The sequence below is a fragment of the Nomascus leucogenys genome, chromosome 6 (assembly GCF_006542625.1).
Source record: "Nomascus leucogenys isolate Asia chromosome 6, Asia_NLE_v1, whole genome shotgun sequence".
Taxonomy (NCBI): Eukaryota; Metazoa; Chordata; class Mammalia; order Primates; family Hylobatidae; genus Nomascus; species Nomascus leucogenys.
Window position 1 is genome coordinate 86,986,112 of NC_044386.1, and position 17,045 is coordinate 87,003,156.

At 37.8% G+C, this 17,045-nt stretch overlaps 1 protein-coding gene across 3 annotated transcripts in view; it reads left to right on the forward strand.

The window, feature by feature from the left end:
- Positions 1 to 17,045, forward strand: part of MAP2K5 (mitogen-activated protein kinase kinase 5) — a 261,289-nt gene that overhangs the window by 137,268 nt on the left and 106,976 nt on the right. For all 3 annotated transcript variants that reach the window (XM_030814642.1, XM_030814641.1, XM_030814640.1), the window contains exons 14-15: positions 8,599 to 8,672; positions 9,634 to 9,684. In XM_030814642.1, coding sequence (XP_030670502.1) covers positions 8,599 to 8,672; positions 9,634 to 9,684 — 125 coding nt within the window. The remainder of the gene's footprint in view (positions 1 to 8,598; positions 8,673 to 9,633; positions 9,685 to 17,045) is intronic.

Here is a 17,045-nt window from a genome sequence, read left to right on the forward strand (position 1 = left end):
ACAAAATAGTGAAACAGTTATCTTCAAACTTTAGAGAACAGGCAATGTGAGACAGTGATCCCTGAGAGAACAGAAACAAATGAAGTGAGTCCTACAGTCACCCAAGCTGTCTGCACAGAAAGCCAAACAAAGCTCAAAGGTCTTACTGAGCTGAAAAGACAGAATTTGGAGTTCAAGGAGACCAAAATGGCTAGGATTCACAGAGCAGATTCCTAGAAAGGCAGGAACATGCAGAAAAAGAGCTCTAGAAATTGCATAGGAGTTTCCTTGCATCTGGCCTTATATCAGCCTCTGCATTTATAGAGTGAAATCCTACAAAGCTAGACAACCAACTACTGTTTAGAAAAGAAAATTTATGGGGAACTATAAGCCAAACAATTCCCAAAACTTATACAATGTTGGGAATATTTTAAATTCCAATAATCCAGTGTAGAGAGGCCTCAACACATTGGAGAATCCAAGAAAGACATTAGAAGGATTATGCTTTAGCAGTGGGGCTAAACTAGCCCTGTAGCAGTGGTTACTCTCAACTCTCCTAAAATAAAAGCTCTAAAATCAGCCTCAAAATGATTCAACTATGAGTGTTCAGCAGATATACTACTTGCTAGTATCAAGTCCAACACTCTGGATTACAATAAAATCCAGCATTCAACGACACAAGATTCACAATGTTGACAATCCAAATAAAAAGTAGACAAGCAAATAATTTTTCTTCTGATTATGGATGAAAGACTATAACCAGGAAAAAAAATCATCTGTAGAAATAGATGCCCCCCTCCCACACACACACACCAGAAATAATGGACTTTGCCGACAGGACTTTAGAATAGTTATTATAAAAACTATATATGCCGAAGGAATTCATAGGAAACATGAGCATAATGAGAGAAATGGAAGACAAACAAGTTGAACATTTATTTTTCAATTATGAAAAATATCTGGAAAATTTCATTGATGGAATTAACTGAATTAGACACTACAGAAGAAATTGTGATCTTGACGTTAAAGATCTGGAAATTATCCAAAATTACTACAAAATGACTCATTTCCACTACTAGAAAAAATATTTTTTTAAATGAGCACAACCTTAATGATCTTTGAGGCACTATCAAGAAGTCTAAGATATATGTGTTAAGTGGAGTCTTCAGAAGAAGAGGAAAGAGAAAAGGAAACAAAAAATAATTTGAAGAAATAATGGCTGAAAACTTTCCAAATTTGGTGAAGCCTGTAAGTCCACAGATCTAAGAACTCAATGAACCCTAACCAGGATGAACACAGAACCACACCAAAGCACATCAACATCAAAATTTTGATAACCAGTGAGTAAAAAGAAAATCTTAAAAATATTCACAGAAAACAGAGCACATGAAGTAGAGAAACAAAGATAAGAATGACAGCCGACTTCATGTTGCAAGCTATGCAAGCCAGAAGATAATGGAAAGACATCTTTAAAATTTTGAAAGAAAAAAGTTATTCCAGAATTCCCTGCCCAGCAAATACATTTTCCAAAAATAAACAGCTAAATAAAGACTTTTTCAGACAAATATGAGAGAATTCATTGCCAGTAGACCAGCATTACAAAAAAATGTTAAGTTATGTAGGATGAAGGATACTGATGATGGATGGTTAGATCTACACAAAGGAATAAATAGTTTCACAAATCGTGGATAAATAAAAAGATGTTTTCTCACTTTTAAATGTCTTTAAAATATAATTATTTAAAGGAAAAATAAAGACATATTATGGAGCTTATAGTGTACATAGAGGAAAGATGTATGAAAATGAAAGATGAGAAGAAGAAAATGGAAATATATTATTATAAGGTTTGTACATTATAAATGAAATACCCTAATATTACTTGAAGGTAGACTGTAAGAAATTAAAGCAGCATATTGTAAATTCTAGAACAGCCATAAATAAATAAAGCTTCAAACAGGCTGGCAAAATTCAACCCATGGGCAAAAATTGGGCCTTTGTCTGTTTTTACAGACACAGTGGAATTGGAACACAGTCATGGCCATTCATTTACATGTGGCCTATCATTGCATTTGCACTACATCAGCAGAATTTGAGTAGTTACAACAAAAAGCTTATAGCTTTCAAAGCCTGAGATATCTACTTATGACTCTTTACAGGAAAAGTTTGCCAACCTGTGGCTTAGAAGCAAATAGTAGAGATTAGTGGAATGCTAAGAACTAGCCCAGCTAACCCAAAAGAAAGCAGGAAAAGAAGAAAAAAAGGAACAAAGGACAGATGGGGCAAATAGATGGTAGAGTTGAACCCAGCCATATCAATAATTACGTTAAGTGTGAATAGTCTAAACAGTCCAATTAAAAGCATAAATGTCAAACTGTATAAAAGAGCAAGACACAACTTTACAGTGTTTGAAGGACACCTATTTCAGTTATAATGACAGATATATCATCCAACAATAATCCTCAGATTGTTTAAAGAAAAATAATAACATGGCCAGGCGTGATGGCTCACACCTGTAATCCCAGCACTTTGGGAGGCCAAGGCAAGCAGATCACTTGAGGTCAGGAGTTCGAGACCAGCCTGGCCGACATGGTGAAACCCCTGTCTCACTAAAAATACAAAAACTAGCTGGTGGTGGTGGCAGGCGCCTGTAATCCTGGCTACTCAGGAGGCTGAAGAGAATCACTTGAACCCGGGAGGCAGAGGTTGCAGTGAGCCAAGATCACATCACTGCACTCCAGCCTGGGCAACAGAGTGAGACTGTGTCTCAAAAAAAAAAAATAATAATAATAATAGTAACATGTTGTAGGGTTTATAATTTATGAGAAGAAGCAAAACTAATATGTAATGACAAAACCACTCAGTGATTTACCAAAGGCTGGGGGTCAGGGTGGAATTGACTGTAAAGTTTTTAAACTTTTACACAGCAAACTTTTTGAGGTGAGTTTAAAAACTTTTTGAAGTGAGCTTAAAAACTCACTTCAAAGTTTTTAAGTTTAAAGGTTTCTAAACCTGGGGGTAGGAGGGAGATGATGAAAACAGAATGAACAAAGGTTTAATGATTTTTTTTGAGACAGTGATTAGAACAGTCCAGTTGGAATGCAAAGATTGGTTTGAGGATGACTGGATGTCTAGTACTTTAAAGTTTTTAAACTTTAAACACAGCAAACTTTTGAGGTGATGGAAATGTTCTATATCTTGATCATGGTGTGGTTGCATGGATGTAGACATTCATCAGACTCATCAAACTACATTCAAAATGGCTGCAGTAAAATTGATTTTTTAAATGAGATTTATTTCAAAAAGTAAAATGAAACGAGAAGAAATTTCTCTTCAGATATTCTGAACTTTTTAGAAGTTAAATCAGAGGGAAATGCAGTAAGTTGGTCTTTTAAATGCTGGCCTGAAGACAAGGCTGTATTGGATTGGTTTCTGGTTCAATAAGTCTGGAGTAGAACACAAAAAGCTTTATTTTTTAAATATGCACAGCCAAGCTTAGGAGCTCTTTATTTGCATAACTTTCATTGTCTTTATTAAAAGAAACATCCCTATTGTTCAGAAAGAAAACCCCACTTAGAATATACAAAAACAACATTGTTATCCTAAAATCTCATGAGCAGTATTTTTGTTCAAAGATACCAAACTGCTTCTTGGTCTACATGCTCCTGGAGGCCAGAGACAGGGTCTTACTCATGTTTCTCTCCACAGCACCTAGTACCATATCTGGCACATGGTAAGGTGTCAGTAAATATTTGTGAGTGAGTACTTTTAAATGACTATGGATTCTTCTCAGAATGAAGTGTCATTTTGAAATGTATTCATTCTGAAATGTAGTCCATTAAATGGGCAAAGATGGAGCTCCTTCTCAGGCCAAATTCATGCTTTTCTGGATAAGCATGTTAGTTCACCTGTTTAGTAGAGATATCATTTATTCACCATTTACTCAATAAATATTGTTTCCTGTATGTACCAGACACCATTCTAGATGTGGTAGTGGACAAAACAGACCAAGTATGCATTCATGGAGCTTCCCTTGAAGAGGGGAGTACTGAGAATTAATAGATCAAATAGAGTGTGTTGATGGAGGTAAATGTTAAGAAGAACACTGAAGCAGAAGAAAAGGGAAAGAAAGTATCTGAGCTGGGGGGTATTGCTACTGCATACTAGGTGGTTAGGAAAGGCTTCTCCTAAAAAGGTAAGAATCTAAAGCAAAGTAGAAAAATTCAGGCAAAAATCTAAAGCAAAGGAGCAAGCCAGGGACAATTTGTGGAAGCATAGTATTCCAGGGACACAGCCACAGCGCAAGAGCATACCTGGCAGGTAGGCCAGTGAGCTGAAGCAGAGTGGGCATGGAAAAGAGTGGCAAGGTGAGCGTATGGGGCAGCTCACAAGGGCCTTGGGCACCTCTGGGAGGACTTTCCGTTTTTGCACTGAGTTGGAAAGGCTTTGGAGGTTTTAGGCAAAGAAGTGACGTGGTCTGACTTAGGTTTTAAAGGGATCATTTTAGCTGCTGTGTTGAACACAAACTATAACAGAGCAAGTGTAAAACTAGGGAAACCAGCTCAGTAGCATTGTTGAGGAAAGGGTGCATATAGTCTGGCAAAAATGTTTCCTTATAAACATCACATTGGTTTTACAGTCCGACTTACTGGGCTTTGGAAATTATTTTCTTTGTGCTAGTATTTTACCCAAATACAGCTTAAATTGCCACAGTAGCAATAGAAATTATTTTCTAAATATAATGAAATATACAACTTTTTCTAGCTTGGTTGATTACCAATTGATAATAATAATACACTTACAGAATGTTGGACAGTTTAAAAAGCAATTTTACATTCATTATCTCATCCTCACAGTTCTCTAATACTGACATGGTAACTCATGTTACTCATGACTTATGTTACTCATGACAAGGCTCATCTCCCTACAGAGTTGGAAACTAAAACATCACATGCCAAGGCCAAAGTCACGTGCCAAATTTGTGACAGGATCAAAAAGACTAAAACCCAGGTCATATGTCTCCTAGCCCAGATTCATTGACTTTGTTAAAGGGGGCTGTTAGGTTCAAATTATGTCTCAAGGTTGCTGGTAAAGGGGACATTTATATTAGCAAATTTAATGTATCATTTAAAAAGCTATCAACCAGTGAGCAAGATACTGTGCTCAGAAGGGATACATTTAAAGATGTATAAAGTATACTCCTACCCTATGAACTTATTTCTTTGGGTGATGATACTGATAACAGCAAATACATTAAGTAACTCTTAGCATAAAATGTTGTTAAAGCCGAGTGCAGTGGCAAACATCTGTAGTCCCATTGACTCGGGAGGCTGAGGCAGAAGGATCACTTGAGCCCAAAAGTTTGAGGTCAGCCTGGGCAATATAGCAAGACCCTGTCTCTGAAATACATACATACATACATACATACATACATACATACATACCATACATAAATCATATGCTTTGTCCCAAAGACAGATGCTACAGAAATTCAAAGAAGGTAGTGACTTTGATGGCCTGAGATGAAGGATGGGCAGGATTCAGATAGTTGGAAAATATGGAGGAAAGGTTTCTAAACGTGGGGTTGGGAAGATGATGAAAACAGAATGAACAAAGCCTTAATGATGGGTTTTTTTTTTCTTTTGAGACAGTGATTAAAACAGTCTCATTGGAATGCAAAGATTGATTTGAGGATGACTGGATGTCTACTACTTTCACACATAAATTACTTCTGAAAACCAGGTTGAGGGGAGAATATGGAAAAGTCATACTGTAGGTTTACATATATGTTCAAAAGATGTTGGAAAGCTGGAAAAATGCAGTCAGGTTCTTATTTACACCTTGTCTTTTGGAATATAGTTTAGCAGTTTTGTTGTTTTATTGTTTTGTCTTTCCATTGATCCACTTAAGTCAGATGTATCTGATTGAAACTAAAGATTTGCTGCTTTTAGCCTACCTCTTAATTTCCAGGCAGCACCTTCTTCCAGGAGTTCAAAATATTTGTTCATTAACTGTCTCCATCTGATGTGGTGGCTTAAGAATGGTTTAGGGCAAACTTGTCCAACCCATGCTCCACGGGCCACATGAGCCACAGGACGGCTTTGAATAGTGCAGCCCAGCTCAAATTTGTAAACTTTGTTAAAACATTATGGGATTTGTGTGTGTGTGCCATTTTTTTTAAATCTCATCAGCTATCGTTAGTGTATTTTATATGTGGTCCAAGACAGTTCCTCTTCCAATGTGGCCCAGGGAAGCCAAAGATTGTACACTCCTAGTTTAGGACATCAATATATAAAAGAACAAATTGTCCAAAAGAAAAATATTTAAAACTTAGGGCCCATGATAAGAACTAGATTTGAAAAATAAGACCAAACTATGTAAAATCTAACATTTGTTTCAGTTCAGCAAACATTTAAGTGTCTACTGTGGCTATGATGTGTTGTGCTAACTACTGGGGCACACTTGAAAGCACAACCCTATTCTTAAGGAATTCATGTTCTGGTTGGTGGGGGGCATGTCAGAGAATACTTAACCTCCTCCTTAAGGAGATTTGTGATGTAGTGAAAGTGGTATATTTAAGGTTTAATATGATGGTGGTATAAGAATTATGTTGAAAAATTAGAGAAAATTAGACGCCAAGAGACCAGGGACTTGCTGGTAAAGGGGACATTTGTCTTAGCAATTTTTTTTTTTTTTGAAACAAAACTCACTCTGATACCCAGGCTACAGTGCAGTGGCACCATCTCAGCTCACTGCAACCTCCGTTTCCCAGGTTGAAGCAATTCTCCTCCCTCAGCCTCCCGAGTAGCTGAGATTACAGGTGCCCACCACCACGCCTGGCTAATTTTTGTATTTTTAGTAGAGATGAGGTTTCGCCATGTTGGCCGGGCTGGTCTTGAACTCCTGACCCCCAGTGATCTGCCTGCCTCAGCCTCCCAAAGTGTTGGGATTACATGCATGAGCCACTGCTCCTGGCCATGTATTAGTAAATTTAATGTATCATATAAAAAGCCATCAATCAGTGAGCAAGATACTGTGCTTGGACGGGATACATTTAAAGATGTATAAAGTATATTCCTAACCTGTGAACTTATTTATTTCTTGGGGCGATGATACCGATAAAAAGAGCTTACACCTGCCTGTGCATACCAACTTGAATTCATAGAGCCTCCCAATAGAGGTTATAGTGTGTGGTATCTGAAGGGCTTGCTACAGAGACAGGCTCTACAGTTCACCCCTCATCACTGAAACACAATCGTCAACCACAATATGTACTTGTGGTTTCCATTCTTTATTCACTCATCCATTCAACAAATGTTTATCGAGCACTTGAAATATATCTGGCACTCTTTCAGGGGCTGGGAGTACTGTAGTCAAGAAAAGAGACAAAGTCCCTGCCTTCATGGAATTCACATTCAAATGTTGGTTATCAGGCTAACTGAGGCTGATAACATTTAGCAGGCTAAATGAGCTAATGTATAAGAAAATGCCTAGCACATTGCCTGTCACGTAAGTACGATTCAGTAATAGTTACTGTGTGTGAACTTGAAATTTGAATTAAGTATCTACTCTTGGCAAGATACTTTGTTGTGGTACCCTTTTGCTGGATGGAAGGTCAGGAGAAGATTAACCCATTTACAGTTTTTAAAAAATGTTACACCAAAAAATTGAGTCTCCTGTTCAGTGTCAGTGTAGTGGAGATTATATGCTGTTTTAAATATAACCAGTTGTCTCTGCTACACCACTTTTGCCATAAAAGATGCATTGAAGCAGATGCTGCTCTATACCATCAAAAGTGGTATGCTCTTGTCCTCCTTGGATGGCTTTTTTGGGCTCCCTGAATTCCTGAAAAGGCTCATTGTTGTCACTGATGATGCTTCACAGAAATCCTTTGTGTCATTACTTAGCGACTGACTGCTTTAGTGAAATCTATGTCAATTATTTTGTTAACTATAACAGCAGCCAAAAATAATGTAAGGGAAGAGAAGGATAAATAAAACAAAGACTAATAAGCACATGCATGTACACATATATACACATCTTTTAGATAAATTTCTAAGTATTATCTGAAGTAGCATTTGCCTTGTAAAACATGCGAAATAGCAGTACTACATTCGTTTCCTCATCGGTTTCATTCAGATACGACCTGTTACCCGTAGCATATGAATGATTTTTCCTTGTTGCCTCCCTTTGGCCTTACTATTACTTAGATAGGAGAACTAGCTTGATAATTACACATATAGAGCAAAACTCATCCTTTTTGTGCAAATTCTTTGCAAGAAGATTACATTTTCTTAATTACCTACTTTTCCTGAAAAACTAGGGATAGGATGATGGGTGTATTTACTGTTGTTGTAAGCCGAGGTTAGATTTCACTTTCACTTGAAATAAACTCTTTCTTCTGTGGAAACCAGAAATTGTTGAACATGGAGGAGTTAAGACCTTACATTTTACCTTCAGTTAAAAAAAAAAAATGCTTTTCGTTAAATTTGTGATTTGAATTTTGGATTTAGCAGATGATGTCATTTCTGCAACTTGGTGTGGTGTGCATGTGTGCTTTTAAAGAACAAACGCTATAGATATATGGAATTAGTTACATGGCCTTTTCTGGTTCCTTTTTAGACGTGAAGCCCTCCAATATGCTAGTAAACACAAGAGGACAGGTTAAGCTGTGTGATTTTGGAGTTAGCACTCAGGTATGTCTCTTTTCCTCCCAGTGTACTCTTTTCTCTGCAACAACCCCTTTATATTTTCATTCTGTTATCTGGATTGAAAAATTACCTAGCTGCCAGATAAACAGAAACTCTGCATCTTTTCCTCGTCTGGGAGTGTATTATTCATTTTTAATCTCTGAGCGAGTTTCCTTCATCAGAATATGATTGTTCATTGTTTAATGACGGTAAAAACTGCTGACTTTGTAATTACTACTTACGAATAGCAAACTTCATTGATATGCAGCTTTGATATGAAAGCGTTTTGGCCAGACAAAAGGGAGGGCAGAGTGGGAGCTGTGCCTGGGGAATCCAACTGGCCCACAATAAAAATTAATATTGGGAGCAACAATGGTGGAGGGCCATTACAATGTGCAGCACAAATTTTAATTAATTTCCATTTTGGGCCTCCCCTGAGAAACCCAGTGATAGTGACCCATGAGCGTGCTGTGATGTTGATTTGAATTGCAGCCACCTTTACTCCCAGCCAAACATGAAGACCAAAGCGAAGGTCATCGTTGTATTATGAGTTGTCAAAGTCTGTTATCCCTCCAGCGTATTTAGTGTTCATTTTATTCTAGTAATGCATGGGGCTTCATTCACATCTTGAGCCATCTGACTAAAAATTGAGTGTGTTCAAATTCTGCTTTAAATTGACTTTTTATATCAGGCGGGTTTGGGGTACTAAAGCGATAAGCATCCTGCTTAAGTGAATTGTTTAAGGTTATCTGCTATAAACTGTAATGCTGTGCTTGTTTAAATTGGAAATCACATTCAAAAGAAAAGATTTAATCATTTTTAATGCCTTTGTAGATAAATTTGTTCCCTTTTACATAATTTTTAGTTGATTTATACGAATGATGATTGTAGGTTAAATGAGGAATAATTGCCCATTTTATTTCCACATTATCTTTATATTGTTCTAACAGACTGTTTTGTCTCATAGCTGGTGAATTCTATAGCCAAGACGTATGTTGGAACAAATGCTTATATGGCAGTAAGTAAACTTATGCAAAAATAACATTTAAAACCAACATCTTTATCTTTATGTACTTGTTAATGTATAATTCTTGAATTAATTCCACAGCTTTAGCCTAGCAGATCATAAATTGCAAAGTCAATCTAGTCATGATCTGATTTTTAAATCTTTCTAAAAGACATTAGGGTTTTTACAGGAGCTATCAACTTATCTGACTTTGTTGACTTAACTGGTTGGTTCAAGTGTGAAATCACTGAGTTTCGAAGTTTAATCCTACAGAAAAATTTCACCTTGTAGCATACTGGCCACTTTTCCACATTTCTTGTTTAATTAACCCTCAAGTATCCCCAAATGTCAGTCAATAAAATTGGTTGTTTTTTTCTTGGAATATGAACATGCTTTGTCACCAGATCAAAATTAAATTACTGATGTAGCCAAATTTTATTTATGGATCTCTGAATGTAAGGGTTTAGGGGGCAGTTCTCTATAGAACTTGTACCTCTATATTTTGTTTAGTTGTTATTCATGCCTATTGTAAGATTATTTAGTTGCACTGAAATAAACTTACCAACAATAACAAGTAGAAGCATAAGGCTATTTCAAAGACCAGTGTAGACTTGGCTTTTGAGTAAGGGAAGTTATTTGTTTTCATAAAAATACTTTAGTTTATGGGTTTTCATAATCATCTTGAGAGTCGGAGGGAAAAAAACAGGAAACTTATCTAGTATTAATTTTGGAGCAAAGTTTTGTCTTCCTGTAACAAAGATAATTTTTTATAATGAAAGCTCTAAATTTATTTAGGTAGTCCCTTTCATCTCTAATAGCCTTTGTTAATATGTCATGAAATTAAATGATGTTAGTATGGATAAAACTGTGGGTCTTATTCTCGGTATTCTTTCTGTATATATTATCTTGATTAAAGATTTAGGGATGGAACCTTATTCTAAACCTAATTCTAAACCTAAACCTTATTCTCAGAACAAGACAAAACATTTTGTTTTCATTCAGATACCAGAATAGCTCATTTTTGTCTTGGATGGTTTTTAAAGAAAGTTTATACTTTCTTGTATAATAGTAGGAAAAATAATAAATTAACCTCTGAAGTCATCATATGTGTTTTTATAAAATGTTATCACCTTCCTTCCTCTACCAAGTTAGGTGAGATTGGTGAGCCACCTTTATAGCCTTGCTGAATGCAAAGGTTTAAGTCTTTGAAAGAATATGAAACACTGTAATTTTTTAAAAGTTGGGGGGACATGACTATAAATGAAACAATTGCTCAACTACCCAGCATGTTCTTAGTAGCTTTAAATTCCTCCAATAATTAAATTGCATTATATTTGAATGTAAAAATCCAGATTACAGTTGTCTTTCTCAGGTGTACATTAAAGAAATTAGTTTTTTATTTTTGTTTATGGATGAATGTGATGCGTCCATCTGTTAATTGAAAATGTGAGGATTAGCCGGGCGTGGTGGCTCACACTTGTAATCCCAGCACTTTGGGAGGCCGAGGCGGGTGGATCACGAGGTCAGGAGATGGAGACCACGGTGAAACCCCGTCTCTACTGAAAAATACAAAAAATTAGCCGGGCGTGGTGGTGGGCGCCTGTAGTCCCAGCTACTCGGAGAGGCTGAGGCAGGAGAATGGCGTGAACCCGGGAGGCGGAGCTTGCAGTGAGCCAAGATTGCGCCACTGCACTCCAGCCTGGGCGACAGAGCGAGACTCCATCTCAAAAAAAAAAAGAAAATGTGAGGATTAAAATTATGAAACGTTAGCTCAGATTGACAAAACTAAAATTGCTTTGCTTCTTAGGTGAGTGAATTCTAGTCGTCAGCTTTGTAGTTCAAGCTATAAAAAGCATAAGATACCTAGAAAAGGAGCAGTGACAGCTTGAGAGTGAGCGCTTTGCTCAGTTCAGTATGAGGCTCTTATTGGCCAAGTGCTTACCTACATGGTGTGAGGTTGGGGATGGGGGGAGGTGGAAATAACCTATATTATTATAGAACAGGTATGAATCCCTGACTTTTATCTGCTGACAGCCTCTTGAGAGAAAAGAGCTGAGCTTTTTTTTTTTTTTTTAACCACAACTGGTTCTCATTTTAGCTGGTATATTTTATAATTTTGAGTTCTACATGAGCCCTATGCCAAATATCCATGAACTACAGTTCTCAGACCAAATTCAACTTACTGGAACAATGTACTGATCGCTCTTCTAAGCTCTTACTGCCTATTTTTGTAAACAAAGTTTTATTGGAACATGTCCACACCCATTTGCTTATATATTATGCATGGCCCCTTTAGCACTACAGTGGCAGAGTTGAGTAGTTGTGACAGTTGCAGCAGAAAGTATATGGCTCATAGCATGAAAAATATTTACTAGCTGACCCTTTACCGAAAAAGTTTGCCAGCCCCTGATCTATGCCACTGAAAGTTGTATCTGAAACTGAGCACCTTCAATAATCAACCAGCATTTACTGAGCATCTTCTATGCTGTTAGTCAGGTACAGCGGAACCACTCTATAATCTAGATAAGACTCGGGTGAAACCGGGAACACGACATTATATGTAGCAGCATTATGTGTGACATAATAAAGACTTAAGTTCTACCAAACATACAGTTAGAAAATAAGAGAGGACGGGCACAGTGGCTCATGCCTGTAATCCCAGCGCTTTGGGAGGCCAAGGCAGGCAGATCACCTGAGGTCAGGAGTTTGAGACCAGGCTGACCAACATGGAGAAACCCCGTCTCTACTAAAAATACAAAAAATTAGCCGGACGTGGTGGTGCATGCCTGTAATCCCAGCTACTCAGGAGGCTGAGGCAGGAGAATCGCTTGAACCTGGGAGGCGGAGGTTGCCGTGAGCTGAGATCACGCCATTGCATTCCAGCCTGGGCAACAAGAGTGAAACTCTGTCTCAAAAATAAAAAAGAAAAGAAAATGAGACTTACAGTGTACAAATTTGATGATTCAAACAGTATGTGAAAAGGGTGCTTGCACAAGAGAAAGATCACTGTGAATGGATGAGCAAAGACTCAGAAATAGAAGGCATGGGTGAGGATGAAGTAGTGGGGAAGAGAACATAATTAGAAGTCATTTGATATCCTCATTTTATGTATTTCCCTCACTTTATATTCATGCATACTTCTGTACAGTGATAATAATAACATCACTAATAATAATAGCTTACACTTAAGTAGCTTTATGTGCCAATCACTCTTCTTACATATATTAACTTTTACATCCTCACAACACTATGACATAGGTAATATTATTATTCTCATTTTAGAGATAAAGAAACTGAAGCAAGAGAAGTTAAGTAACTTACCCAAGTTCATAAAGCTCATAAGTGTCAATCAGAACTCAAAATTAAGTGATCTGCCTTCAGAGACTAAATTCTTAATTGCTGTGCCTCTCATTATACCCATATTATTTATGCATCTCTCCCAATCTAGATTATGACTTTCACAGTGGCAAGATATATTCTGCTCACTCTATATATCCAGTACCTCACACAGTGCCAGACGAATGAATTAGTTCATGAAAGCTGCATTCCAAAAGTGTCTTGTTCACTAATTATAAGCACAGCATTTAACTTTTCATATTAAGAATCTTGCTTGTGTTTCAAGGTATGGACAGCCCAAAATTACTCAAATACAGCCAGCTAAGCTACTCAAATATTAAAAAGAAAATATATCAGAATGGCCGGGCGCGGTGGCTCATGCTTGTAATCCCAGCACTTTGGGAGGCCGAGGCGGGCGGATCACGAGGTCAGGAGATCGAGACCACGGTGAAACCCCGTCTCTACTAAAAATACAAAAAATTAGCCGGGCGTGGTGGCGGGCGCCTGTAGTCCCAGCTACTCAGGGAGGCTGAGGCAGGAGAATGGCGGGAACCCGGGAGGCGGAGCTTGCAGTGAGCCGAGATTGCGCCACTGCACTCCAGCCTGGGTGATGGAGCGAGACTCCGTCTCAAAAAAAAAAAAAAAAAAGAAAATATATCAGAATGAAATAGCCCTGTATATGTGAATAATCTCACTTAATCTGTAATCGGAAGTGTAAGATATAGAAAAGATAATTAGGAAAAAGACAGGGAGGCTTTTGTAACATCATGAGTCATTTAGAAAAACCAAGTACGGGCACATTAAGCAGCAATGTGCTTATAGGAGGCTTGAAAAGTCATCTTGATCCAACCTCCCCATTCACCAGTGAGGAGACTGAGACCTGGAAAAGTGAAGTGTCATGCTCAAGGAAATACTGTTTTTTAGGGGCAGATAATTAATAGGTTCAATAGATACCTTCATCCAAAGCATGAAAGATTTTCAACCACATTTTAAAAGGATTTTATCCATAAGAATTATAAAAGGGGTCTAGAAGCTTAGAGCTTATATTAAATTAACCATTTGTCAGAAATTCTTTATTTTTTTTTTCTTGAGATGGAGTCTCACCCTGTCCCCCAGGCTAGAGTGCAGTGGCATGATTGCAGCTCACCGCAACCTCCGTCTCCTGGGTTCAAGCAATCCTCCTGCTTCAGCCTCCAGAGTAGCTGGGATTACAGGCATGCACCACCACGCCCGGCTAATTTTTGTATTTTTAGTAGAGACAGGGTTTCGCCATGTTGGCCAGGCTGGTCTCGAACTCCTGGCCTCAAGTGATCCACCCGCCTTGGCCTCCCAAAGTGCTGGGATTACAGGTGTGAGCCACCACGCTCGGCCCAGAAATTCTAATTACTAAAAATTTTATTATGTTTTTAAGATAGAAGTTCCTAAAACTTTAACCAACTATTCAGTCTTCCTGGCTTACTATCATTTTAAAAATCAAATATAAAAATTGACACTATTGCTATGATTAACTGAAGTTTTAAAATGAAAAAATCTTACTCAAATACTTGGCCCTTGGGATCAGAAAGTCAATCTAAATAACCATTCTTATCTTCAGAACATTTTTTTCTGCCCAAGCTATTCCAATTCTTGGAAATTGTCTTTACTTGGAATAAAACACATACACATTGCATGATCCAACTCAATTGGCTATGCTCATGCGGTGGTAGTAATGGTAGTGGTGGTGACTGGAAGGAGGCTAACATTAACTGAGCATTCCCATGTGGCACGTACTGAAGCACATTACGGGATTCATTTAATCTTCACACAACCCCAGGAGGTATACGTATTACTACTATTATTTATTATTACTATCTTCATTTTACAGATGAGGAAACCAAAGGTAAAAATATCTTTAACCCAAGGTCTCAGAGTTGGCACATAGTAAAAGGCAATTTAATTAGGACATCAGCTTCTAGTTTCTGCTAATAGCAGACTAGGTTATTTAGATCAACTCTTCTGTTTAAATATGCTAGTTAAGTTTTTTTTTTTTTTTTAACCATCTCAAATTCACCAAAGAGCTAAAAAGACAGTGGGCTACTCCCAGGACAATTTTTGAATGAAATCCTACCACAGAGAGGAAAGTAGAATGGTAGCCCCATCACTGCTTATTCCTGAGGGCATTTGCCTGAATCACAGTCAGGCAAGAGGGGCAGCGGCCAAGCTTCAGGGCCCACCTAAGTCAGAAGGTCTCAGAGGAGATTTTCTCTGTTCCATGCTAGAAGCCTAAATGGCTAACCTCAGTGTAAGGGTAAACTAGATGTAAAACTGCTCCTCTTCCCCCAGTCCCGGGAAACTGAAGAGGCGGCATCTGGAACTAAGCAGAGAAGCAGAAGAAATAGGAAAAGTGGAACAAACTATGACCATAGCCTAGCCCTGGTATAGATTTGCACCCTGGGTATATGCATACGTGTCCTAGGTTGGACAAGGCACATCATGCTGAAAAGTGGTTTGAGGTGGTCTCCACCTTAGGCCTCAGAGAACCTCTCCAAAATTTTTCTTTCAAGGGGAAAAACTAGCAAGCAAAGAGAACTGGGCACACAAGAAAACAAAGCCACCTGAACAAGATCAGTAGGAACAGCAGGCAGCAGAAACAGATGCATACAGACTTAAGATCACACATTTTTTAAGTGACATAGTAGATTTTTAAAGTCCTAAACAAAACTTCTAGATTAAAATTTAAAACTCACTGTATTTGATGGCATATTGGACACAGCAGAAGAGAGAATTGGTGAACTAGAAGACAGATCTGAATTCAGGCAGTCTAATTCCAGAGCCCTGTTTAACCAGTGTTCTGTCTGCCTACACAGGGATCTTGCCAATGTAAAAAAAAAAAAAAAAAAACAAAAAACAAAAAACCTCATCACTTGTGATACATATTTTGACTATACACTAGCCTGAAGTTTTCTTGCCTACTTTGTTAATTTTCTAGGTAGTCTGAGTCTGAACAGAAATTCCTTTTTTGGAAGAGATAAGGGATATACCTTGGTATCTTCCTGCTTTTGACAAATATTGTGGTAAACAGATGGTTCTGGAGTTAGTTAACTAAATGTGGATTCTTGTCAAAGCTGAGTCACAGAGGGCATCTGGAGGGAGTATAGTGTGGGTGCCAGAAGGACTGCCCTTTAAGATCTTCTATAAATTCTACTTATTAGATCATCACTACTCTTTACTGTTCTTATTAAGAACAGGTCAGGGTTTTTTGTTTCATTTTGTTTGCTTGTCATTTAACCTCACTACAAAGATGTTTTAGACAAGAGTCATGTTTTTCCTATTATTTAGCTTTTCACACTGATGACAGCTGTCATGTGAGAGAGTAACCTCAGTTTTCACTTTTTAACTGCTAAATATCCATCATAGATATTCTGTCAACAACGTGGTACCTGGTAGTTGGTTTTGCTTTGTTTTGTTTTTCAGGGGAGAGGACAGGTCAGGCCACCTTGGCTTCACATGTGAGAACAGCTTTGAATTGTGCAGCCTTGGGCCATCAAATCCTGGCTCCATAAATTCAGAATGTTTTGGTGCTCATCTTGTGTCTAAATCACTTCCAGGGGCCTGGGCACATTTCCCAATCCCTATCCACCTTAAGAGTTGTTTAGGATAGACACGTGGAGCTTGCTGTTGGCTTTTGCTGAACATTTTTGCTCAAACACTGCATCACAGCAGTAATCTTGTTTCATTAGCTTATTGCAAGAATAATTTCCCCAACAAGAGGTCATCAGAATCTGACCCTTAAAAGAGTTCTCTTATTTGCCATCTAGTACCTGTGAACATTATCACTTTTTCTATTTTTTCTTTTTAAATTTAATTTAATTTTTCTATGCTTTATTATCAGCTTACAGTTTGCATTTGTTTTGATAGTTCAGTGGGCAAATGTAATGAGTGTGTTTAACCTCCTTTTTAATCCTGCCCAAATATTTTGTATGTGGGTTCCACTTTTGTGTGTGTTCGTGTTTTTTCTGTATTCTGGGTGAAATGCTTGGTACCTGTTAATCAGTAGG